The sequence below is a fragment of the Schistosoma haematobium genome, chromosome 1 (assembly GCF_000699445.3).
Source record: "Schistosoma haematobium chromosome 1, whole genome shotgun sequence".
NCBI lineage: Eukaryota > Metazoa > Platyhelminthes > Trematoda > Strigeidida > Schistosomatidae > Schistosoma > Schistosoma haematobium.
Window position 1 is genome coordinate 33,987,678 of NC_067196.1, and position 27,514 is coordinate 34,015,191.

Here is a 27,514-nt window from a genome sequence, read left to right on the forward strand (position 1 = left end):
CTTAAAATCAACATATTGAGTAGTACTTAAAACATTTATCAGTCATCTTGACCAAATCCTACTACCCGTTTTATACAAACTTTTTGAAACCCTCCTGAGTATTATGATATTTCATAATTACTATATATAAATCGAATTGCCTAAATTTTTTATTATTCTTTAGATGTAAATACACATATTATAGTTTATTAGAGAAAAACTAAATAAATAATTAAGAAAGATAATGCATGTTGACATTTGTTGTTCTTTTTGTATAGAATTTTTTGAGTAAGATTCATATTGCCAAGAGTACAGATATTTGAAATATTATAAATAAAACCATAACATGTTTAGTGAATACAACCGTAGCGTCGTTGGTGATAATATTATAGTATTAATTTATGTAGAACTCAAACCCTCCGTAATTTGGATTAACATTTTGAACTTTTGATATCTGCAAACAAATGCACTAAATGTGGCTGTTCCCAAGAAGTTGGTGACACATATAATATTTAAGATAATGACTTCTTTTTAGTTATCATGATTATCTCCTTAACTTACACAGATTAATTTTTGGCGTAATGAAAATACGAACTATCACTATTGCTTTAATTTCTTTTAAAAACGTTTTATTAAAAACTGATAATGAAAACGGTCTTTTCTTACGGATGTAAAGATTTGTGAAAACTGAGTCATTAAAGACCATGAAGAAATGGATATCACTTCAATAAATCAAAACAAAGGAACTAAATTAACTGAGTTTAAAATATGCTGACCAACTGATGTCAATGAGAAACTCAAAGTAACAGTTTTGGTCCAGAGATTAAGCAATCACTGAGAGGCTCAAGGCCCTGGTTTAGATCTTCTGTGGGGTCTAGGATACTTGGATGAAACAGTTATCCAGTGATTCATGATTTTCAGTATCTGTCTGACTATGATCGGTCCATCATCTAAACTATAAAAGACGTACAGTCACTTCTTTTAGCGTTTTATATTTCATTGTAAATCAAAATGTAACAGAATTAAGAAAAGAAACGGTTTACGGGTTTACAGGTTTTTGTTGATAGGCAGTTTTATTCATGATGTGGTATTAGTTGAGGAACAAATAAAAGTCATGAAACACTGGGTAAGACCATCGTTTTAGCCATGAATTTAAAGTCTTAAGGCGAGTGAATTACGTTCAGATTACTGGATTGAGATGCCGTTGTTTAAATTTCAAACTACTTCAATCTGTATCAATAGACAACAGGCTAGTAAGAAACTAACTCAGTTTATTTGGCTAAATAACAGCTTAAACTACTTTATGGGGTTATTCATACCACGTAGTAGTATTAATATGAATAAAAGTATGTAGTAGCAGAAATTACACCTCACTAACTGATAATTCAGATTGTTGATTATTAATGTTGCTACATTCTCTTAGTAATGATGAGAACTACTTTTGTCCTGTCTTGAAAACGTTTGGCATAATTTACTTAAATGTTTAGGTTGATGATAATTGTAATAAGTTCAGTACCCTTAGTTAGTGCTTTTAAACTGCAATATGAATTGACTTGTTATATGTTCTTTTTCTTTTGTCGAAATGAATGCATCGTAGTCTTAAATGTCTTTAGAAAATCTGAGAAGTAATTCGTCAGCTTAATTATTGATAATCCTTGAGGAGTGACTCTAAAATTTTGAGTATACCGTTTGGCTGATATTTCATATATGATGTTTTTAAGAATCTATATATACATACTTTTAAGTAGTACCACAATAGGCTATAACAGCCTCTTGTTTCATACATGAAAAACAAAGATCTTTAGCACTATGTGGGCTTTTAAATAAACATGAAACTGTTTAAAGGCGTATAAAGTTATAAATAAAGTTATTGATTACTTATGTAGACTACTGCATAGGACTGTTTCTTATGTACACAAAAAATTATGAAATCATCTGATATACCACTAGTACACCTATGTTGTGTAAAACTTGACTGTTGAGCATACTTATTTAATCTCGAAAGTTGCTTCGTTAACAAGCATAATGATTAAAGGTCAGTTTATTTTTATTTATATAAAAGTATAATTTAGGCTTATATGTTTTTAATTCGATAAATGGAATAGTACGAATTTTTCGGTTTAATTGAAAACGAATAACTTGTCACATTTTGTTTAATGGATATCGACCGTTTTATTACAATAATTATTCTAATATGTTCTGTACAGTTCGACTTGATAAACTGTGAGCTTGGTAGATATGAATATGAACTGACTTGCACAGAAGATTATTCAGAATATTTACATTATGGAGGTGATGTTTTATTAGGTGGTTTGTTCCCAATCCATCAACGTCGGATAATTGATAAAGGAACATTACAGAAGCCTCAACTAACCGCAAACGGATATAAGGTGAGAGTAATCATTCTATTAGTCAGGACAATGTCATCATATTTTTCCAAACATTCTGTTTACTTGAAGTGACTGGATGAAAAGTTAAAAAAATCTGAAGGAACTTGATGTGATTATTGTTAACTAGATTGTCTAACATGTACACTTGTTTACTTACTTATGCCTATTACTTCTCATGGAGGAGCATAGGCCGCCAACCAGGGATATGTGCAACTTTATTGTATATCGACACTGAATACAGAATCCATGGAATGAATAGAAACATGTTTGTACATAATATCTTTCACGAAGTGATCTCGACTGATGTATCATTGAAAACCAGAAAGGACCAAATCGCTACTTCATCATAGTATGAGATTCCATAGCGGTGACCACCCACGAACTCATTAAAAAATTGAACCCAAGATCTTCATTTCTCGTAGCAAATAACTAAACTTAAAGAAACCAGCTCATCACGTTTATTGTCTAAGGACATTATTTCTTGGACTTTTAAAGTATAATGTTTTACACCAATATGTAATCAACAAAGGCTTCTATGGGACATAATTTAGATATACATTACAAAATTCAATACTATTACCTGTAACATTAGTAATAACGTAATATCATCATATAAATGTTCAGTGTTTTATAAAACTAGTCTCGTTTGGGTAAATTAAGTGATAAATAAACTTTCATTTTGTTTTAAAAGCTTTTAGAGGCAATGCTTTATGCAATCGATAGCATCAATTCACGTGAAAATTACTTAAACTTTTCACTGGGAGCTTTAATTTTTGATACATGTGAAAATCCAGACAATGCTTTTATGCAATCACTACGTTTTATTGTTGTAAGTTGGTTTACCTTGCTTATATTCGTTGCAATTTACAAATCTTTGAAAAATTTACTTGAATAACTTGAATGTGAAAAACACCGAAACCTAAACATCCCACTGACTGTCAACTATGGTATAGATCAAATAAAATGAAGCACCGAATTCTCAACTTATTTGAAGTTCTCATATCCTACCATGTTAGCGATACAAATGACATAACGGATTTTTCGAAATACTTTTCTCTCTCTCAGGTATACCGTAATAATACGGCAATACATTTATGAAATTAGTCACGTTATATGAGTTTCAGGACTCACGACCTAGAAAAAAGAACCAGATTAATACCAGATAATACTTTATTGCATGCAACTAAAGGCAGTTACTGTTAATGAGCTCGTAGTAGAAATTAGTGAGAGGAAAGGAAATCACACATTTAGCAGTCCACGCTCAGTAACCAACCATATTTTAGTTTTACTACCCACATATCAACATTTATACAGTGTATATCATCTATGCAGTTTTACGAAATATGTATGTTATGCTATTAATGAACTTAAATATCTATAACCAAGGGGCTATGGTTAACCAATCAAATTCACTGGATTACTTGCTTTAACAAATGGTCTTCTGTAAGATCGAGAGATATTTACGGGCAAGTGACACCCCCGATAGCTCAATGGTAAAGTTTCTTACTGTGAATTTGAGTGACATAAGATCGAACCGCATAGGAAGCATCGGTTCCCTCAAGGTTATAGGTAAACCTTGCCAACGAGTGCCAAATAGCACGGAACCTAGGTCCAGAGTTTCCTGTTGAAAACCTATAACCACCATCTTGAAGTATATTACTGTAATAACGTTAGCGGGTGACTGACTCTGTTTTATCAAATGATAGGAAAACATTTATAAAAGATTGTTTACTATTTTATTGAGGCTATACTAAGATAGCCATTTTTCCTGCTAATTTTCGCTTGTGTCAAAACTTGTTATCAATGGAAAGGAAATATGTTTTCAATCAAAATTACAGAAAAGAGTAATTGTGCTTTGTGTACAGACCGTGTTTGTTTTGTATCATATTTTTGAATAGATACATAGTTGTTATTACCAATATATGTTGGGATTCTATTGTTTATTTACTATTTTATAATAGTATGATGATCCGCTGGGGAATGACACCAAGAAGACTGCTTTTGAAGAACAGTACAATCACAGATCTATGGAAACTTATGTCACAGCTGTCGTTGGTGGTTTACAAAGTGATGTATCTATTAGCGTGGCAAATATGTTGAAATTTCTAGATATACCACAGGTAGGTGTAAACGTCTATTAAAAGTTTTACAATAAATACTCGAACTGAAGGGATAGACACTACTTTACAAACTTTAAGATAAACCACTATTATCCCTCTTAAAAGAGTACGCATTTCTCTTGCTTCGTCCAGTTTCGAGTCGAACATATAAAGATTGCCGAAAGTTTTCAGAAATTATCTCAAACTGCCTTCTCCTTCAACATCTCTCTCAATTAGAATCATGTTCATATATGATTTTCTAGAATTTAGTTAATCAGAAATCATCTAGAGAGTAAGCCGGCCTAGATACAAAGAATTACACTTATCCTATTTTTCTAATCAACACAAGAAATCAAAAGTCTCTTTGACCTAGCGTCCTCCGTAAGCTCTACAAGAAATTTTGATCCTCTTGGAAAAGCTGCGTTTCTTCGACGGGAGGATGTCCATGGGCAGCCTTCCAAATTTCATAGATTTGAAGAGTGATTTTTGTAAGTCCCGCAGAAAACCTCGTTAACTTGTTTTGTGCAAATGTAAGGGCTGAAATTATTGTACATGTACTTACATGCAAGTATTTTAAGTCTAAGTGGATTTCATATGTGATCATTAAGTTGTCTGCTGAAGACTGGATGTCTGGTGGTGAATGCAAAAGTTTTAGATTTTATTGTTTAAGGATTCAGAGATATCAATTTTTTTCTGATATTACTGCGATTTATCAGACTGTAATGTCGAGCAATCTAGAGGAAAGCTATGCTCTCTGTAGAACACTTATCTGTAGATGTTATAACTTGTCGTTTAAATGTTTATTGTCTTGGCTCTTTGGATGCTACTTTTTGTATCTGGTCGTCGCTGATTCTTATGTCGGAAACGCTTATCACTTATACTCGGAACGAGGGACCTCTACAATTCCCACGACCCGAAAGTAAGAACGCAAAGACTGGTATAAGTGATGATTTATTAACCCCAAAACACGACGACGACGACAACTCTAGTAGAAAATACACCCATTTATATATTGATTTTACACCCATTTTGATTATTCATTGGAATGTAATCACATACATGAAAAATACTTAGAGTTATAACAAATCCCATACTGAGCATAGTTTATGTCAATGGATCGTATATTATACAGAATAAAATATCATACGAGAAAAGAAAACAAATACCACATTGAATAATCATTACATTGAGTCAGAACGGAAGTAATCTTGAGCAATAATTCATAATGAGTAAATCAATCGAAAATTGATTTTACTTTTCATCATATCTGTAAAGGTGCGGTCCTATTATAGCACCTCTGCTACAATTAAGTTTGTTCACTGTCAATTTTGTCGAGTCCTTTTATTAACTTATTTAACAGACAGTGTTATTAAAACGGTATCAATTTGTTTATTTTTTGTATTATTATTGTTACTATCATGTTTGTATAAACATCCATGCTTGATAACATATGACATCCTAAACACATATTCCTCACTCCACCTTAGATGTTGGTTGCTTAAATATCGCTCGATGAATTATTATTATTATAATATATATGTCTTGATCTAATCAATTGATTCAATTTGATTTGACTGTGAATCCGCTTCTGCATTCGCTTGCTCGCGAGCATTAGCCTTTCTGCTCAAATTCGCTCGATGTGCTTGTAACTTTACTATCTGCGCTATCCAGTAATAAACTATAGTTGGAGCTTCGTGTTGCCTACTGAATTCATACACAGTTAAGATTTAATTAATAATGGTTATCAGGGTGATTGATATACGGAGCCTAGGGAATTATCTCGAAGCCTAAGTCACTACATTATAAAGCTTTGAATATCCCTTCTAAAAATACTAATAGTACTATTTTATGATTTTTAATTCCAGATCAGCTATATGTCTGCTTCATCACAATTAGATGATGCAGATAAATATACGTATTTTATGAGGACAGTTCCTAGCATTAGTATGACAACTGATGTGATTATTGGCTTGTTGAGGTGAGTATTAATGTTTAGATTTCGTTGATTTATCAGTGAATAAAAACCAAATGTAAATATAATGTATATTTAGTCAATGATATATAAAGTAGGGCTTCAAACAAATTATCATCTACTAAAATTACTACAATTCACTTCAAAAGCAGTGCAGTTAAACATTGGAAATATTGTTTGAAGAGGATCAATTGGACTAAGAATCATGATTAAAGAAATACTAATCTTATAATTTGGAGAAAAGTAGATAATGAACTTATTTGCTCTACTGAAATCGATTTTAATCGTATCAGTTAAGATAAAAAGCCATGAGCAACAATAATCTTTGAAACCCGAAGTAAGAATTCTTGGTTTTCAAATGCTGTTAATAATTTCGTGGACTATTTCTTGCTTCATGCACCACCATGAACATCTTTCCAGCCTTCGCCTATAGTATAAATCATAACACATTAAGATAACTTATGGGATTATTAAGTGATCATACTGTAAATCTTGGCTAATACGCGTATAGCAAACTGTATGTAATACTAGATTTATGTTAAACATGATTATTAGAACGATACTGATCCGTATGTTCAAAGTCCTATTAGATATAAATTATATTAGATAGAGGAATGACTTATCATAGGGAACGTTGTTACGGTTTCAGGTTTACGTTGCCACACAATTCGATGTGTTGGTTTTTGTCTCCTGCTTACTCTGTATATAAATTAAGCATTAAAGTTATATTAACTAATTAAAGAAAATTACTTCATACCTGATTATCTAAAATAATCATAAAATGAGTTAGTTTTATTTGAAACCAAGTAAAACAGTTCATTAAAACCATTTGAGACTTTGATCAAAAGAATCGATTATTTAGAGTTAGAATATAACAACACAATGTCAAAGTATAGTGCATTCTATTTTTATTTACTAAAGTAATGTTTGGTAAGATTTAATAATATCGTGAATATATTGCATACAGAGTTATGATATGTGAATAAAGTTAAAAAAGAACCAAAATCTAAAACCGTTTCATTGTGAAATTCTACTCTTTTTCAGAATAAGTTAAATAATACGTTATTCAGTACACAACTTAATATATCATAACGTTTAATTATTCAGACGTCTTAAGATAGGAAGACTAAGTTGTCTGGTTAGATTGCGGTGTTAGAACAAAGTGAAGTTAGTTTTCATGATAAAATAACCAGTCGGAGAACTATTGAAACTTAGGTGTATTGAGTAGTTGTCTTGGCTCAGTTTTGAATTGTTTAGCGGTATACAACCAGGAATTGTTAAGTTTCATGGGGGGCATGGTACATGTAGAGAGTAAAGTTAACATCTAGTAGTTCACGTTTGTCTGCTCACCTGCTACGGTTATAAAACCACCTGAATTTGATCACAATTTGCTTAGGCGAATAAGAGCATATATGCGAAGTTTGTTTTATGAATATTTGATTGATTGCTTGATTTTGGTAAATTAACATAAATATGGTGACATCTATTTTCTGACTAAATTACTACTTGTATCTATCTTGTTATTGTCAAAAGTACGATTTTCTTCTTTTTGAATGAAGAAAAATCATCAGTAAAGTAATATAGATAATCTGTTTTTAATGAGCATACACTTGGTAAATATACTAAGTTCCCTTTTTTTCCATAAAAATGCGAAACCGCAATTTATATAGGAAGTATCACTGGTTTTATGTAAATGTTGTACTGGACAGTTCGGAGCATGGTGAATCTAATTATGGTGTTTTTATGGAGAAATTAAATGAATTCAGTCAAATTATATGTGTAGCTAAAGATGTCCGACTGATCACCTATCCTTTAGATGCTAACGATATTGGTAAAAGATTGAAAACGTTATTGGATTCTCCAGCTTCAGGTAGGTGAAATGACTATATAGCACTAAGGGTATTTTCAAACTTGAACACTTCATTTACTTATATAATCTCTTAAATGAAACGGGCAGATAAACAGTATCTAACAAAATAGAAAAACTGAGATGGAAATGACGTTAGGAAGTAAAGACATTATTATTTTTTGAACCTGATTCTTTTCTTTAGTTTACAGTATACTTATACTTAATATTTAATATCATGCGTGAGCTACGGATTTACTCTCAGCTTGATTGACTCCATAGCTCATAACGTTAAAACATCTATCTTAAATCATATCTCTAGTAAAAATTCATTGGTTTAATTCACTGCTACTGGATTTTTGGTAATTTTCTAACTGATCTCTATAAAACCACTTTAGTTATAAAATTTGACACGTGACCCATTAATTAGAGTTAAACCAGAAACGTTCAGGGAACTCCACCCATGATTTGGTAACTAGATCTCTTGTTACGAAATGAGATAGTACAAGTGTCTTAAAAGCCATCTAAAAATACATGGTGTTCAGTGAATTTTATAGAAATGAATCACCGATTTCTCAGCAAAATGCATAATTTGCCTTGGATAATAATAAGTGTTCATCCGTCAAATTCTACTCACCAGATATCAAAGATTTAAGTTAGATGATTAATAAAAAGTAATGCTAAAAAACTGAGTTATAAATCTTTGTTTTACCATGCCACAGTTATTTTACTGATGTACATCGAACAGAGATTAGAAAATAATACTACTAAATTTGAAATATTTAACAATATACAGTTAAAAGTTTTATGTGAATTAATTGTATATAGTCTGCTTACTTATCAAAAAATGTAACAAGAAATTCTAGTTTTGGTGGAGATGAAATGACAAATCATATTTTTTTAATACATAGGTTGATACCAGTACGTTTGTTCCGTGATAACACAGTTTTCGTGGATTATCTTAAGTAAATGAAATGTTAGTGAGGGTTTATAATTTCCTATTTTTGATATTTAGGACTGCGTTTGATCAGTCTGAGATGACTAGTTTGGATCCTGAACAGGTTTCTGTGATATAGTATTTCGTTTAAGATCCTCACATATTTTTGATAGTGGCTAACATTTCAATTCAGGATGCCCAATGAAATGTCATTGTAAACATCGATACCAGATTGAAGCCATGTAAATCTGACGAGTCAAAAACTGAACAAAATACACATTTTGAATGTCATTGCTAGTCCTAATCTGTGAAATACTGTACAACAGCTATGAACTCTTACTTTTGAGTGTAACGATGCTGATATAGAAAGCAAATTAATACCAAAATAGCTCACAGTCAATAAGCATTATTCATGAAATTACCAAGAAGCGATTAAGAAAGTACACTAATATCACTACGAAGGTATGTGACTTTGACAGGACTAGCATTAAAGTTGTATACCATTAAAGATATTAGAGATTATTAATTGTCAGAAATATTTATTTAATGGGATTCCAATACTGAATTTGATCATATAAATAAAGACAGGGAAAATAACATTAGAATAATTAATATTTGAAATAGTGTGAGCCATTATTACATTGTATTCAAAATGTGAATTTGGTGTATAGAATACATAATAATTACAAGGTTTAGAAGCTGACAAGTACTTCTTAGTACCTTGTATTTTATTCATTTTCTTAAATTTCTTTAAATTGTTTTCTTCTTTTAGTGCTATATAAGTAAACACTAGTTTATAATGATTTTTAGAGTAATGTTAAATCAGTTAATACTGATGTCAGTTATCTTAAATTTTCTGAAAAAGAAATGACTGAATTTGTTAAAGTTAACTGGCATAGATCACTTCATATTTAATTCACAATGATCGAGTCTTACAAATCGTTGACCAACAGATAGATGTATATTTTCTTTTATTATTTCTCAATAATACAAAAATCACAATGAAATTGTTATACTTTCACTCAATTAAAAAGATGTATTTTAGCTTATTATTTATATCGACTAAATTTTGTATACTTCAAATAATCCTTTTAACGTTATTATCAGTTAATATCCTGTTAGTAACATCATATACTGCAAGTCTGGCCGTTAGTGAGCTTCTTAAATGGAATCAATCGGATCTTGATCGATTTCTTTGGATTGGTACAAATGGTCTTATCTCAACTTTCAGAGAATTATATCTAACTGAAGATTTAGATCCAGTGTATGCAAAACATTTCCATGGATTTAAAAAGTTTATCTTAGTTCTACCACATTTAACGGAAGAGAAGAATATGAAAAACTATTCAATTAAGTATGTCACGTGAATAGTACTTTATAGAGAAATTAAAGATCCTTTTTACATAAAAGTAACTTTAAACTCAAATGTTACTTAAGATTATGTTTTAAAAGTTGTCATTCTTATTTCCAGTGGTTGTACTTATCATTCCCCTTTTCTAGAGTGTCCACGAATGACTAAAAATAGACGTCAGGATTTGACAGAATAGTGTTATATGTTTATCTTTCAATCTTTGAATGTATTTAGTGCTAGTTTTACTTTTTAACCATCTTGCCCTATAGATCGAGACTAACGCTAAATAAGTTTTGTTAATATTAAGATCTGAAAGCTTAATTGTTTAGAATATGTTGTTTAATTTCTTGAGAAGATAAGTTTGTGAGTTAATAAAGATCAGGGTTTATACGAGTGAATATATACGAATGAGTTGTCATTTTCCATCTACTTAGGTTTTTATTTTTTTAAATTTATTGAATTTGTTCCTTGTGATAATATCAAATGATTAGGAAGTAATGTGTAATAATTTCTATAGCACTTCCGATATCAAATAAAACCAGAAAACTGCCTCACTCCCAAACAAATTCAGCTTATTTGAAGTTATAAATTTTTATTCCAGTTAGCAAAATCATTATCAATGGCTTATGGTTAAGTACGTAAAATGATTTAAAGAAAATACGAATTCGAAATGGTTCAAAGAATAGTACTTAGTTCATCAAGAGAAAGGAAGTCATTAATTGAATTTAATAAATATATGGACATAAGAAATAGTTGAAACAACAAATTCAGATATAAATACATAGACTGAATTACTAAAATGGACATAGTATAAGTGTGTGTCATTACCTTCAAGTTATTTCTTTCCAAGTGTGAACCAATCAGTGTGTCTTTAAATGAATCTATTGAATGGATGCTTCTTTATCAAATGTGCTAGTACCTTGATTAAATGCAGGGCAAGCAATACTTACTTGCGGAGCTCGATTACCGAAAAATAACAATCACTTTAGTTGTGAAAACTAAATGTCAAGGTATAAACACTTAAATAAGGAACTATTAAATTAGTGTGTGTAATAATTTCAATAGGTTAATAGATAGCTTTTTAATTCAAAAGTTACTGGTAATGTGTTTGAGTTTGAATAAAAATGATGTCAGTGTGATGGATATATTTCTCTCTGACAACATGAATGAAACAGTTACTCTAAGTCACACTGTTGGCCACTATGAAAATGATATGAGATAATGTTTTATATAATAATTTAGCATTATGACATGATGTTAAAGATTATGAAAGAATAGTATCTAAAGTATGAATGTGGAGAAAACCATTTGATGAGTGCAAAATGATAGTATGGATATGTTTCTATAACGATTCAAACGGAAATAACTGAAATATACTACTGTTTGGTCAGTAATTAAACCCTTATTAATCCTATCATTTTTAGTTAGTATTACTGAAATGTATTAAAATGTTTGCAAGCTAGTTGAATGGTACAATTGTTACAAGCCGCATAAATAAAGCAACTGGATCAGAAAAATCGGTATTTTGGTTACCTGAATACATAGTAATCAGATCACATAATTAACAGAAAAGCGTAAATTATTTAAACTGTAGCGTGAGTTTGTAACGTGGTTGGTATTAAAAATAACAATACATTTTATTGTTCTGTGATCACCCAAAACTGGTAGTCGTGAACGAATTTCATTAACAATTCTTTATCAATGTATGAGTTGGTGTTCATTATTATAATTGCCTTTGTTGGATTGGCCACAGTACATAATAGCAGTACTTAAATATTTTAGTTTATTTATCCCTATTCGAATGGTTTTTCGAGCTGTTTTCAAATTAACTAATTTGTAATTAATTAATTTGTAATAATTCTTTAAAAATATAGCTTAAAAAGGACATTTAATTTAACGAGCTGGACAAAATCTTACTTAATGGAATTTTGTGGCTGCTTACCAAACGTAATTGATTCAAATAATTTTACTGGTCAACTTTGTAATGCCAAAGATGAACATGAATGCTTATCATATCTTTATAGAGGTATGTTTTTGAAGAACTTGTAGAAAAGATTCTATGATAAACATAACTGAACACTGAAAACTTTACATACTCCCAATATTTAATCAATAGATATCGATTGACCTATAATTAAATCAGTTAGGACTTGAATAATTAATGAGAATGATAACCAGTGTCCTCGGAGAGCCTTCGTCATTACCAATAAACCACTGGCCAAGGAATAAGTTTTATGTTACACAAGCTGAATAAAAAGTTGATCCAATATATCGATTTTATCTATTAAGTGATTAATTTTATCTACTACATGACTTTAGATGGAGTTTTTGGCTTAAAATATGACAACGTATCACTCAGTTTATTTTGTTCGAAGAAATCTGTTGGATTAGGCTGAGTACAATTAATTCCAACATGAACAAAGATTTCTCCAGAGTTCTCATTGAGGTTCTTATCCTACTACACCGAAATGCAGTGATAATAATAAAGTTCTACTAGTCATTCTATTTTCAAAATATCGGCTAAAATATTTCTGTTTTTCAGAGAAGTAGGAAAACAACCAAATATTCCTTAAAAATATTTTTATTAGGTGTTGCTTATTTTATAAATCAACTGATTCAATTTAAAGATTGATAATACACACCATAAAGGGAGTTGTGCACGAAATTTCCTAGCCGTACGCATTTCATCAACAAATATTCGATTTATCACTGCTTGATTCCCTTGTTACTTGACTTTTCTTTCATATGAAGATTCAATTTATTATGTACCTCAAGTAGTCAACTCTGTGTATGCAATAGCAAATGCATTAAAAGAAGTATTTACGCAGTATCCAATGTTGAAATGGCATCATAAATCCCGTGATAAAACGAGAAGGTTGCTTCTAAGTAAATTACAAAAATGTCAATTTGAAGGTAAACAATTTGAGTAAATAATATCATTGACGAATTTATTTAATATACTTTATTTTCAACGTTAACTATTAGACTTCAATTAAAGGATGGCTATTTTAATCTAGATTTATATGGAATATATGGTTTTTATTTTCAATTTGCCCATATTTCTGTTCGTTATCATAACAGATATATGGTAGTAAATCATATAAGCACCTTTAGTTAGTCTAATTATATGTCAACAAATGAGATTTGAACGAAAGATACCTTAACTTAATCAATCAGCTTCAGGAAGAAACCATAGACAAAGATTAATTGAAGATCCACTACAAATCAAGTAACAATAGACTTGTGCAATCACCATTCTATACAAAGACAATCCATGATCGTCAAATTTTGTGTAAAGTTCTGTCATACTAGTTTGTGAAGCAGAGATCCAGTGGTCAGTATTTTCTACTTCAGGTAACTTATAATTTGTCTCAATCTTGATCTTGCATTATTCATGAAGTACGGTATCAATCCTGCCTTGATTAACTCGAAAGCTCAGTTTCTAAATGAAACTTTGAGAAATATCCGTGAATATTATTTAGAGATTTTTCTCAGAACTTATTAATTTTGAGTTGTTTTCTAGTTAATGTAAAATATTGATATTGAGAATGTCCACCTACTTACTAGGGCTAAATGAAGGTTATAAAGCAGTGTGAGGAATTACAATTATGATTTACAGTTGATGGTTAGGGTTTAGAACTAGATTTAGGGTTTTCATCAAGAACTGACACCAGCTAAATTTTCAAAACGCTATTCAGCTAAATGAGTGCTTGAATTTCGCGCCCAAATCCAAGACCTGTTATCTTATATTTAATTGGTTCCTCCTTAAATTAGAGTCTGGCCGATACCTGTTTATAATTATCCATATTTTTGAGTCTGTAAGCCTCAAATGAATTACTTGTTTTTATGATAAGTGGAAATGAAAACTCATAGACTACTTCTGACTTTCATTTTTATCCTTGTTCAAACAATGGTTATTATCAGTTTGGTTACATTTATTCATTCCAGTGATTTTATTAACCTATTTGTGATGTGAGGACATTTATTATGCTTTTGCTACTCTACTGTTTGTGGATGATAAGATATAAAGCCCGTCAACTAAAAGATATCCTGTTCGTTAAATAAGTGATGGCTATTATTATGAAGTACTCTATTTTGCATAACAATATAAATACTGAATTCATGGCTAATGAGTTCGAAAGACAGTGATATCATAAACGCTCGTATGAAGGTACATGTAAACGATATGTATCAAGTTTGTCTGAACTTTAATCACCAATATATAATTAATTCGAAGATTCATTTGGTGTGACTATACTTATATAGTAACAAAGGCTGGCCGAAATTTCAAACAATCACAGTAAAACTATCCGTTGAAAAAACCAGTAAAAGAGCTTCTTACACGTTTTTGAACACTTACAGGTTTTGACAATGAATTGTTTTCATTCTTCGATAACCGAAATGGTCAACCGAATTTCACAATATTAACTTTTGTGCCAAATACATTTAAATGGAAAGTATTGGCTCAGTATGATGAAACAAGATCTCCGAGTAAGTGACGTCAATTGCAAACAGCATTTTCATTTCTATTTTGAACATAATTAAACTTTCAGTAAAAGAAATTTCTGCCTAGATATTTAGAGAAAATTGTGTCAGGGCAAGAAATATTTCATGTTAATTAGCCTTTCACTATATGTGTTTTACAGATAAGACAAACGTCATGGTTTGTTACAATTTCTTTTATTATGACCTAGCTATTCCTTAGTAGTAGTGGTCTTGGCCACCAATCCACTCGGCAAGCCCCCAAATCAGAACACGTTTGAGCAGGAACGAAATTATATTCCAAATAACAAGAGTAGATGGAATTAGGAGCACTATAAGAGATACGTAAGTATATTATAGTTTTTACATGAGAAGATACTAGCCTTCTCCAAGTATCGACTAGCGCTGATTGGACATGAAATAGACAATCAGAGTGCACCAAAACAATCGTGCATAGAACATGTTTTAATCTATGGGTTGATATGTACTGACATTTTATATCAATGTTTTTTTCGGTTCAGATTCTTTTGAATAAAAAATACTGATTATTGAAGGTAAACATTATGGTAAATGAAGTTTGCACGACATCCAAGTGTTTCAATTAATCAATGGGTGGTAAGGAGAATATTTCACAATAGGTGTGATCAGGTGGTACCAAATATACAGTAAGAATAGAGAGATCATTAAAAATAAGAGTAAGGAAGGATTCAAGGAATGAAAAATGAAATATGAATAACACCTGTTTCAATAAATCTTCAGTCTAAATTAGTAGCCAAAGTAACAAAGTGGTTGGACCAAAGGTACCGACTTGTTTCAATAGTTCAAATATACATGGCGTTAGAAGTACGTAGTAGATATATACCACAACATAAGATAAAAAGGGTCGTGTTGAGAAGAAATTTTAGAAGGTTGTTCTCATACATTATTCACTTTATCTATTACCCGACCATTTATAGCGACTAATCTCGTTTAATCTAATATTCAATGCTCATCTAACACTTTTGGTGAGTTTGTAGTATGGTCACCAGTCAAACTGAGATGACATTACAGTTCACGTTGTATAATATTCAGTGTTTGGAAGCTCGTCAGTAAAAAGATTATTTACAATATGAATTATTACTTCTGTCTTATTAGATTAAATGAAAAATTAAGTCCAATTAGTTGGTTACTTCATTTATCTGCTTTTCTTATAATGTAGACAAAGCAACTTCATTTCTTAATTTAATATACTTCGAGATTCAAAAACAGTTTAATTGATGTAACAAATACTATCTGAATAACCACATCATGAATAAGAATAAATTATTAAAGTTCGACCTCAGAAGAAGCCTTGTTTCTGCGAATAAGTATTGCTTAGAATCAACAATATGATTGTTTATGTAATTTTATTCATAGTAGTAAAGAGTGACTATAGAATAATATTGATATAAATATGGATTTCGGAGACGATGATTTATGGACGTCCTTTGAGTGATGCTAGGCTGACCTTGAGAGTATTCACTTAATAACGAGAACCAAATGAGGGTTATAAACCTATGCGAGGAATTATAATTATAATTTACAGTTGATGATTAAGGTTAAGAATGAGATTTAGGGTTTTTATCACGAACTAATATCAGCTACAATGCCAAAACTTTATTTATTCAAATAGATGAGTGAATTTCACGACAAAATTCCAAACCCGTTATCTTATACATGATTGGTTCGTCCATAAATTTATAGTCTCGTCTTTCTGAATTTTAAATGTGCAATAGTGAAAGATATCATTTAATCTACAACACATACTGAAATTAAGTCAACTATGCTTCAAATCACTTGAATGCAGAAATAAGTACCATAATTTTTTAAAGGAAATATTCACTGTCCTGAACACTGACTTCATTTCAGTGAAAATGAAAAACATAAAAGATGAAAACAATAATTATACTCAGTATGTTTTCATTATCATTTTTAACTTCAAAATTGATTGGTTTTTTTAATGTAATTTACTGTTAGGTTTTTGTAATTATTAATTCAATAGCATTAACAATTGAGTTTCTTTGTTTAATATACACTCCTGGTTTAAATATTTAGTCTGATCTCGAAATTCAAAATGTTGTGATCTAATCAGTAATGTTTGATCGACCGAAATTAGTTATTACATAAACGGACTTATATGTTTCTTATTTCGAAAAAAGATTTGTTCATTATTTTTCATGAAATAAAATGGTTCCTTTATAATTGACAGGGTTTTACTATATCAATGAGAATATTTCATCTTATATTCAAGAAACTATTCCAGAATCTGTATGTTCTAAACCATGTAATGTTGGTCAAATAAAACGTATTGATTGGGGTCGTTCTTGTTGTTGGATTTGTATAAATTGTTCATCTCAACAAATTGTAACTTCAGTAGATTTGAATAAAAATCCTAAAAATATAATAAATAACAATGTTACTAATAAAAACAAAAGTAATCCAATGGCATCTCCTATGTGTCAATTTTGTAGTCCTGGTTATAGGCCAAATAAAAATCAAACAAAGTGTCAACTATTACCAATAAAATATATGTCAATATATGAAAAAGTTGCACAAAGTTCCGTTGGAATATCATCAACTGGTTTAATTCTATGTTTCATTGTATCAATTATTTGCATTAAATATTGGCAAACACCAATAATCAAAGCATCTGGTAAAGAAACATCTATTATATTATTTTTAGGCATTATATTATCCTATATATCAGGTGAATTAATTCTTGCATTATCTCCATCATTGTTTATTTGTAATTTTGCGATATTCTCTGTTGGATTTTGTATTACACTTACATATTCAGCCATTTTGGCTAGAAGTTCACGGATCAATTCTATATTTCAAGTAAGAATATTATTAATCCTTCCTGTCTAATATTACCAAAATAAGTATTATTTGTATAAATTAGTATATTGCAAACGGATATACAGTTAACTGACTTACTCAACTGCTTACACTGAATAAATCTCATTATTCATCAATTATGACATATACTACTACTTAAAATACTCTAGTTGTTTACTTCACATCTATGATTTGTTCAGGATAAAAATTCACAAAATTCTAGTTCAATGAATTTGTCTCCAAGTTTTGACATTAACTTAATTGGTGAATAAATAAATGTTTAGCGTAACACTGAAACTGTCATTTTCAGAACTGCTTTGGATAACAGTAGCTTTGAGTAATGAATATGACCAAATTGATCATTACTCCAAAGTTGCCAATTTGAATGAAAAATAAATGAAAATCGCGGTGCTTCATACACCGTTTTATACAACATTTTATTAGCATTTGTTGTCACATGGTGAACAATGATTCCTTAAGTTCGAATATTTATACTTAAGTGAAAGTGTCTACTGTTCACTGACAGACAAAGATTTATGTATCTCGTTCCCAACAACATCATGGTATTAAACTTTGAAACGTCATGACTTTATTACAAGACTTTTTTGAATGGATTTATTAAACTCAATACGACAATTTAATTACACCATGCTCTTTATAGATGTACTCTAATGGGCCAACTTAATAACTTTTAAACATAAGCTTTGCATGAAGAACTCGAAAAAATACTGCATCGGTTCTTACAAATCTCATCTATAAAACATACGATAATCAATTTTACTGAGTTAGAAGAAATATATAACGGAGAAGGTAGACACATTTCAAGACGAGTCACAAATTCCACTGTCAAATAATTTTGATTATCATGTTACAAACAAAAGTGAATTATTCAAAGGAGATAATTAATGCAAACGAATTGACAGAACTATAATTTATGAGCGAACCAATTAGATTTAACATAGTAACTGTTGGATTTCGGCAGACAATTTCATTTACGCATAAAGGTTAATAATATTCTGACATTGTAACTGATGACAATTTGTAATGAAAACTCTTATTCTAATTCCTTACCTTAACTCCTAATTTTTAAGCCTTATGTTAATTCGTTAAACTAATTCATAAACCAATCTTAACTTTAGTAAGTGGTTGAAGTTTTCAATGGTCATTTAATATCACTAAACAGCCATCTACAAATTATATAGTTTCACTCACAAATTTCTTACTTAGAAGTTTGAATTCTAACTGCATAAATAGTCACAAATGTTTAACAGATTTAAATAATCGCACCAGGACAAATAGTTTATCTGAGAAATGTGATATTGGATGCCCAGGCGGCCTGCTTGAATATCTGGGCTACCTGTTCCTGCCATCTAAATATTTCAACAAGTTATTTGTTTCCTTGACATTATGTCAACTAATTGCATAATCTATTCAGGTGAGTTTGTGGAAAGTTTACAACCTTTCGTTGTATAAGTTACAAAAATTTACAATCGGAGACATCATGATGGCTGGCAATATGCATTAAAAACAATGAACATTATTCAGATATCGATTTCTGAAATGTTAATATCTAACTGGAGGTCACTCAATATTTATCGTCAATATCGATGAAGAAATAAGAAGCAGAAACTCGCTGAAATACTTTGTGCTGAGAATTCTATATTGCACCAAAAATATAATGCTGAATAAAGCTAATAATAATAATAAATTATCTACGCTAATTGATTACTGGAGTAATCATGTAAATTAAATTTTACTTAATGGAGAAACAACCAAACTTTGTTTACGCTGGGTAGAACGTATTCCCTTTGTTGCAGGATACTGCCAATAAATTATTCATCTGTCCATACACCTCTTGGAACTAAAAGTTATGTCAAATAATACAATTAATTACATATTGTTCGTAGATTTGAAAGTAAATACACATATGATCTCCATATTCATATTCTTAAATTGATCAAACTGGGGTTCATGGACTGCCAATAGTTAAACATGAATAAATAAAGTCAAAACTAAAGATTAGCATGTAGATTTAGTGTCGATTTATTGAATATGTCGGATTAATGGATAACTCTAAAAGAATATACTATTATGAATCAATTGTAACTAGGCCACCATGAGAAATCTAGAAGCACTGAACGGCCATTTCGTCCTATTGTGGGATTCCTCAGCGATGCTCATCCACAATCCCACTTCGCAAGATTCAAATCCAAAACCTACCAGTCTTGCACGCGAGCACTTAACTAATAGACTACTTAGCCGATATTCATGATCTCAACCATTACAAAACTGCTATACTATCCACAAAACTCCTTCTGATATTAATATACTATTAACTAATTTATTCTTTATTGTATTTACAAAAACGGTATCAATCGGTTGCTTTTTTTTCAAAAAAAATATTTCACTAGATAAATGAAATACAACTGATGAAACCACAAAAAATCTCTGGTCAAAAGTCACAATTACTCATTATTGGTATATCATGTTTAATACAATTTATTATATTAATTATTATATGTAGTCTATCACCAACTATACCACAATTAATATTATCAGATTATGAATTAAATTCACAATTCAAAATTGATAAAAAGTCTATTACAATCTATGAAGATGATTATGTAACAAGAATTAATAAACATCAAAAACAATTAATATTACATGGATTACCAAATAATTTAATATTATGCTTTCCATATTTTGATATTAAACAAATTATAAGTATATTTATACCATTTATATTAATGTGTTTAACAACTATATATGCTTATAAAATACGTAAAGTTCCAAGTGGATTTAATGAAGCAAGAGCATTAGCATTTGTTAATTATATTAATTTTATATGTTTTATTACAACACCTATACTTATGTATTATGCAAGTAAAACAATATTAGAATTAGTACCATTGAGTTTTTTATTAATTTCTACTGCAACTAATGAATTCAGTGTGTTAATCTTGCCAAAGGTAATTGAGTTCATTTTTTTCTTTTATTGTTTCCTTATTTATTTTGATATATGATGTTCATGATAACAAGTATACTCATATATTACCATTTATGCTTTAAATTACTCATAAGTAGTTAAAAAATGTTTATAACATATTAGTGGTTCTAGATATTTTCAAGCGAGATTGATTTTCTCAATTGATTGATCATTGGGTGGTGATCAATGTCAGATCGAATGCTATCGACCAAGTTGAAATGTGGCCATCATTCTAGGAGAGTTGACACTGCGTGCACTATATTGAGATAAGATGGTGGTTGGAGGTAGTCAACAGGAAACCCTGGACTCGGGTGTCGTGCTATTTGGCACTCGTCAGTAAGGTGTACCTTTAATATTGAGGGAACCGATGCTCGGTCCCGTATCACCCAGCTCCATATCCAGAGATATTTTCACTGGGTTATCCGGGCCGCGACCGACCTCCTGTAGGACTGAGATGTAATCACAACTGATTGATCACTGGATGGTGATCAGGCCCGCACGACTAAAACAATGTATGGTCCAACATTTTACCTTATGTCCTTGTGATTTTTAATCTCTTCTAGTAAAATTCTACGTACTGGATATCGTTAAATGTATTGTACAACAGTTAAGAAAGGATATTAAGTGATAAGTGTTTTTATGTGGTGTATTTTTATTGTCGTCATCAAGGTGTGCATGTAATCTTGAAAGAACCGGTGCTCCCTGACGGATTCGGTTTTCTTTTCATGAAAGACAAATAGTAATGTTTGACAAAGTATAGAACTTTAAACTGAATAGTATGAATACGGTATAGAGCTATGTGAACTGAATTTTCGATCAGCGATTTTGGTAATATTATATATAACTGAAAGTAATACGATTGTAGAAATGATAGATTTTAAATACATTTAACTTTTTATAGTTAACGGATGTTTAAAAACTATCGTTCCTCTTGGAAATTTCATTTAGTCAACCATAGTAATTCTATAATTAGGATGTAACAGATTTCTTAGACATACGAACAGCTCTTCTAAAGAAAAATATTAGCAATGAGGATACAAATTTGCTATACAAATGAGTGTTAGTGATAATGGGATGTAACCATAGTGATTCCTTCCAGTGTTGACACAGTTGAATTATCGAGCATTGTGTAATTCTGATGAGGAAAATTTAGGTAGCACTTTCGTTCTTAGTTATTTTTATTAAGGCGTTGAAGTATGATAGAGTTCCGACTAGTTCATTTATTGAGTATATAAAGCCATTCCATTGGTACATTTAATAGTTTCATTAAATATTAGAAATACTTTTGAATTTCTCTTCGTGCTTTTTGACAAAAAACCACATTTGTACGTTTCAGCTATTACTTACTTTCTGATTCTCTTGTCACCTGTCTGCTTTAAAAAAATGATAGTTTTGGTAGATCAAAATCTACATAAATATTTGTGAAACAAGCAAGTCACATCAGAACGTTTCAAGGAGAACAGCAGATTCGCAGAAATGAAATGTTTAAATATTTAGCCTTCTATGAAATAATACAATAAAACGAATTGTTTGACCTGGTTTGTGTTTGATCATTGATGAGATAATTAATTCGATATGTTTTAAACCCAGAATACCCGTTTTCAGGTAGAAATTTTAATTATTATTTTTCTTCATCTTAATGGGATGAGCATTTATTTACTATTCAGTGGTGTTATTTATCTTGAAAACCGAAGAAAATTCATTGAAAATATTACATAGTTTATGATGTTTAAAGTGATCAAATTCACATAACTCGATTATACTGGAAATAATCGATTAGTTTGAATATTCAGATTTCAGTTGTTTAACGCTCTTTTGAGTAATTTATGACTGATAATTCTCATTTAAACATTAAAAATTAGAAACATGAAGTTCAGCGAAGAAATCTCTTTTCAACACATCCCAGTTTGGTTCTACAAGGGTGAGAAGAAAGCAGTTAAGAGATCTTTACTTGAACACCTAATCGACTGTAATCATTTTACGTTCCACAGTTTGAATTTAAGGTTGTATATATGGTTCGTTCAAATCTACCTAAAATTCTTCGTATCCAACCCCTATAAATAAGTGAAGCTCTTACCATCCATGAGCTCAAACTAGAACTATGCGCACAAAAGAAGTACGTCCAACCGTTATCGCTACCTTGGCCTTATTGCTGCATTCTCCTTTACTTATATCTTATATTCTGATTATTTTATTCATGAATGCTCATTATATCACCTTATTTATTCTTACACCTCTGTAACTTTCAATTATTGTAACAAAAAAACATTTTAGTCATTTTAATCATCTTATTACTTTCACTAAATGTTTTGTTATTATTCGTGGTACGTAATCTAGTATTATAATCTTTCTGTTATGTCATCTTGGTCATTCGTGTTGACATTTCCTCACGGAATTAGTACTTTAACAAGAACATTTTTCATATATATACGATTGTACAGCTTGATAATCAACTCGCTGAACGTCGTGTTTTTAATTTATGACTTTTCTACTTTCCTGCATTTTTTTATTGTGGTTTAAATACTTAAACGCATATTAATTTTCTAAGGACTCATCCAGATTTAGCTTAAGTTGATTGTTTCCTCAGAAAACTAGTGAATTATTCCAAGTTATATTGTCTTTTTTACTTACATATACTTTCATTAAAACGAAAAATATCTTCAGCAACTTAATCTATAATTATATTTTCCTACTTAACAAGATTGAGCTTTTTCCGCTAACTAATGTGTATTTGGTTAAAAATCTTCTTACTGACTAACAATAAAGCCTAGGTTCTTGTATCTATGAAATGGGCTTACCCTGCTTCATCGTATGAAATATCAGAATAATCAACCTCTAAAGAACAATGATTTGTCTGTTCCTAAGATGAAAATCTCATCTGTAATTAAGTTCGTCATCTGATAAATATAATTTTATACAATAAATTTAAAAGCAATTATTAGCGTCGTTTGGATTCATGAGAATGTGGTTGAAGGACATTCTATATTGATCTCAATTAGTGTTTTCTATATTAAATAAAACGTTTTTTTTTCTATTTATGATGTGTTATTTTAGATATACATTATTCTATTTCGACCATATAAAAATACAAGAGCCAGTATTATGCAACGTCTTAGAGGACTTAGTCAAGTCGAATGTACGGAGTGGATTAATGGTAAGTAATTCTCTATTTATATAGTTTAAGAACTATTATTTACAAACATTTTACAAGTCATAATTACCTATAAAAAGAAATAATAAAAAGTGGCTATACATTTTAGTATTGTTCTCGTGAAAGTACAACGTTATAAACAACAGTTTATTGCATGCTGTATTAGGTTACTTAGTTTTTGGACCTTTAATATGTTCGTTGGATGTTGTTTTAAACTAAGTATTTTATATTAATACTTTCATTTCTTCACAATGTTTATGAGTAAATTGACACTCTTTGAAAAAGTGTTGATTATTTATAATACAGTTAATCAATATTCATGGGTTTCCTAATAATTTTGAAACGAATTTCACAAAGTTTTATTAAAAGACCATATCCATTCTTGAAGTCAGGATTGAGATAGTTTGTTATTGATTTGCTATTTATGACTAATGCTTGAGCAAAGCTAGGACTATTTGAAGGTCAGTAGTCCAAGTTGTCAAATCAGTTGATAAGTTGGTGAATCTTCATTGACAGGGTTAGTTGAGACGCGTACAACATATGTCCAGATACTGCCTAACTCGATGGGCGATGCTTGTTGGTACAAGTTAGGGTTAGAAGGAAGCTAAAGTTGGACAAACTAAAATATGGTATCAGTTTATGAAGTCATTAACAGTTGGCATTATCATGTTAATAATTATAGTTTAACTAGTAGCGATCGGTGAAATTATCGTAACCAATGGTTGGAGATACCAAATTACATGGCTTAAAATTCACTACTTATCTTCCTATAGATTATGAGATTAAAAATTATCCTACACCTTTTATACTCTGCTAATTCGTTTGGTTCTGCATTCATTTTATAAGTGTAATCCTTTCTACATCTACTACTGCTATTTATATTTTTATCAGGTTCGTTATTCTAATCCTCTTGAACATGTAGTGATAACATCATTTTAATGTGTTAATGTCTTGTGCCAATTTGAACTGATATACTTATATACCAGGTTCTATTTACAGTATGACTGATTAACCGACTTATAAAGATAAAGATTACAATTAAAAGATTACTATTTACTCAATGTTTCTATATCATATTAATTTTAGGCTTTAGTCAAAATATTCTTCCACCACGTACTATAATATTTTAATTCGACAGCTCAAGTTTAATGAACTTGTTGTTCTTTAGATTTAATTTAATCACATAAATGATATAAAGCCTTTTTAATGATTTTACTTGCTAATGTTAACAACCATTCATTTCAGAGGTTACGTCTAGGAGTCCGTCTAGTATATTTAGTATATCTAAAGGTAAAGTGCTAAATCCTTGGCTAAAAATACGAGAACTATCTTCAAAATCTCTAGGTGGTCCAGCACCTATAATACACAATCCAACAACACTGGAAAATCAAAAATCCAAGACAATTAATAAGTGTTTAATTGATGAATTCTCATGTGGCACATCGCTTATAATACAGTGCTACAATGTAAAATCACCTACTAAACAAGTGCAGGAGAAGAATTTAATTTCATCTCTAATGAGACCAAAAGTTGTTTCTTTTGGTAAGTTCATCATACCTATTTGTTTTAATTCAAAATAAATTCACCCAATATTTTCATCCAGGTTTATTGTAATATTGTTTAATGTATTGAATGTGTCACATTTCAAAGAAAAATTCGAACTTGCCATTCAAAAAATCCGAACAACATAAATAATTCCCAATATAGGGACGTTTAGAGTAAAACATGAGATACACACAAGATTCATGAATATATAACTGCATGTACCGAAAAAAATTATGTTTTCATTCACTTATATACTGAATATATATATGCTTTGATAGTCATAGTTGTGAATAATGTGATTTCTTTGAAACAACAGTTATATATAAGTCGTTGAGGACTTTGAAATGACTATTTCCATGTTGGTGGTTTTTAGGACAATTTTGTCTTTGAAGTTATGCTGCTTTTATATATAAGCATAAACACTCAGGTTTATCTTCGCAGCAAAACAAGCATGAAAATTCTCCGGAGAACTTATTTAAAGTACTCTAGATGTAGTCTACTCTTCATAGTCATGTGTGTAAAAGAAACCTATTTTGAAGAGTAAGTAAATCTAACACAAACATCCATAAATATAAGTAGACTAGAATTAAATAAACGTCTGGTATGCTCGCAATATTTCTTAATCAAACAGGTCATCGAAATTGATGCAAATGCTAAACCAGTGACAAAATGTTATAAAAAACCACCTAATATTATGTAGGGACAAACCTCTTCAAAAGATTTATAATTGACAGGTTTAATACACTTTAAAACAAACTGAATTATCACTTTTCATATGACTGATAAGTGTCAGTATTAGGAAGTGTTGTTCTCTGTTTAGATACATAAGAAAATAAACCTATCTGTTGAATCTTAGTTTGGTATTTATTGTATTTTATTACTTAACAGTGGAAAAATCCAATACCGAAATAAATGAGAATGAATGGATCACTTCACATCAGACAATGAATTTAATTACGACTGATAAAAGGTGCTTAGCTGGAAATAATATCGATTCTAAAAAAGATCACAAAGTTGATACCAGTAATTACGTAAACTATAAAAATTGAATACTTTAAAAGTAGTAGATATTAATACTGACGGGGATTTTCAAATATTCCACAAAATATAACAACGGAGTATATTTAACAAAGAACTTCCTTTTGTTTATACTTTCTCTAAATTTTTTTTGCTTGGCAATAATCTTTTATTCCTTCATAATCTCTATGGATTTTCAAAATCATGCAATAAATAAATTGATGTTTATTTATTTAAAATGTTAATAATAATTCCTTTTTAAAAATACGTCTGTTGTTAATCTTGATTTGTTAAAATGTTTCTGTTGATTCAAATTAGTCAAATAGCTAACTTCATAATGAAAAAGTAGTGTAACTACGTATATCAAATTACATACTGTTTCCAAGTAGATCACTACATTTGATTATTTAAAACCCTTCATTAATTTATCTTAGGCAAACTTACTTACTTACTTACTTACGCCTGTTACTCTTAATGGAGCATACGCCGCCGACCAGCATTCTCCAACCCACTCTGTCCTGGGCCTTCCTTTCTAATTCTATCCAATTTTTGTTCATTCTCATGTCTATCTCCATTTCCCGGCGTAATGTGTTCTTTGGTCTTCCTCTTTTCCTTTGACCTTGAGGATTCCATGTGAGGGCTTGTCTTGTGACGCAGTCGGGTGCTTTCCTCAATGTGTGTCCTATCTACTTCCAGCTCTTTTTCCTGATTTCTTCCTCCTCTGGGATCTGGTTTGTTCTTTCCCACACTTGGTTGTTGCTAATAGTGTCCGGCCAACAGATCCGAAGTATTTTGAGTAGACAACTGTTAATAAACACCTGTATCTCCAGTTTTCCGCCCCATACAGTAGAACTGTCTTGACATTTGTATTGAAAATCCTGACCTTGGTGTTGGTTGACAGTT

At 30.4% G+C, this 27,514-nt stretch overlaps 1 protein-coding gene across 1 annotated transcript; it reads left to right on the plus strand.

Moving 5' to 3' along the window:
- Positions 1-2,036: 2,036 nt before the first annotated feature.
- MS3_00008182 (uncharacterized protein) lies at positions 2,037-26,870 on the plus strand. Its single transcript, XM_051216534.1, has 14 exons — positions 2,037-2,369; positions 3,061-3,198; positions 4,331-4,489; positions 6,334-6,446; positions 8,111-8,310; positions 10,331-10,577; positions 12,449-12,600; positions 13,326-13,487; positions 14,937-15,065; positions 17,284-17,912; positions 20,324-20,881; positions 23,953-24,052; positions 25,295-25,591; positions 26,483-26,870. Exons 1-14 carry the CDS (start codon positions 2,136-2,138, stop codon positions 26,641-26,643), a joined length of 3,279 nt encoding a protein of 1,092 aa, XP_051073802.1. The 5' UTR covers positions 2,037-2,135; the 3' UTR covers positions 26,644-26,870.
- The last annotated feature ends 644 nt before the right edge of the window (positions 26,871-27,514 follow it).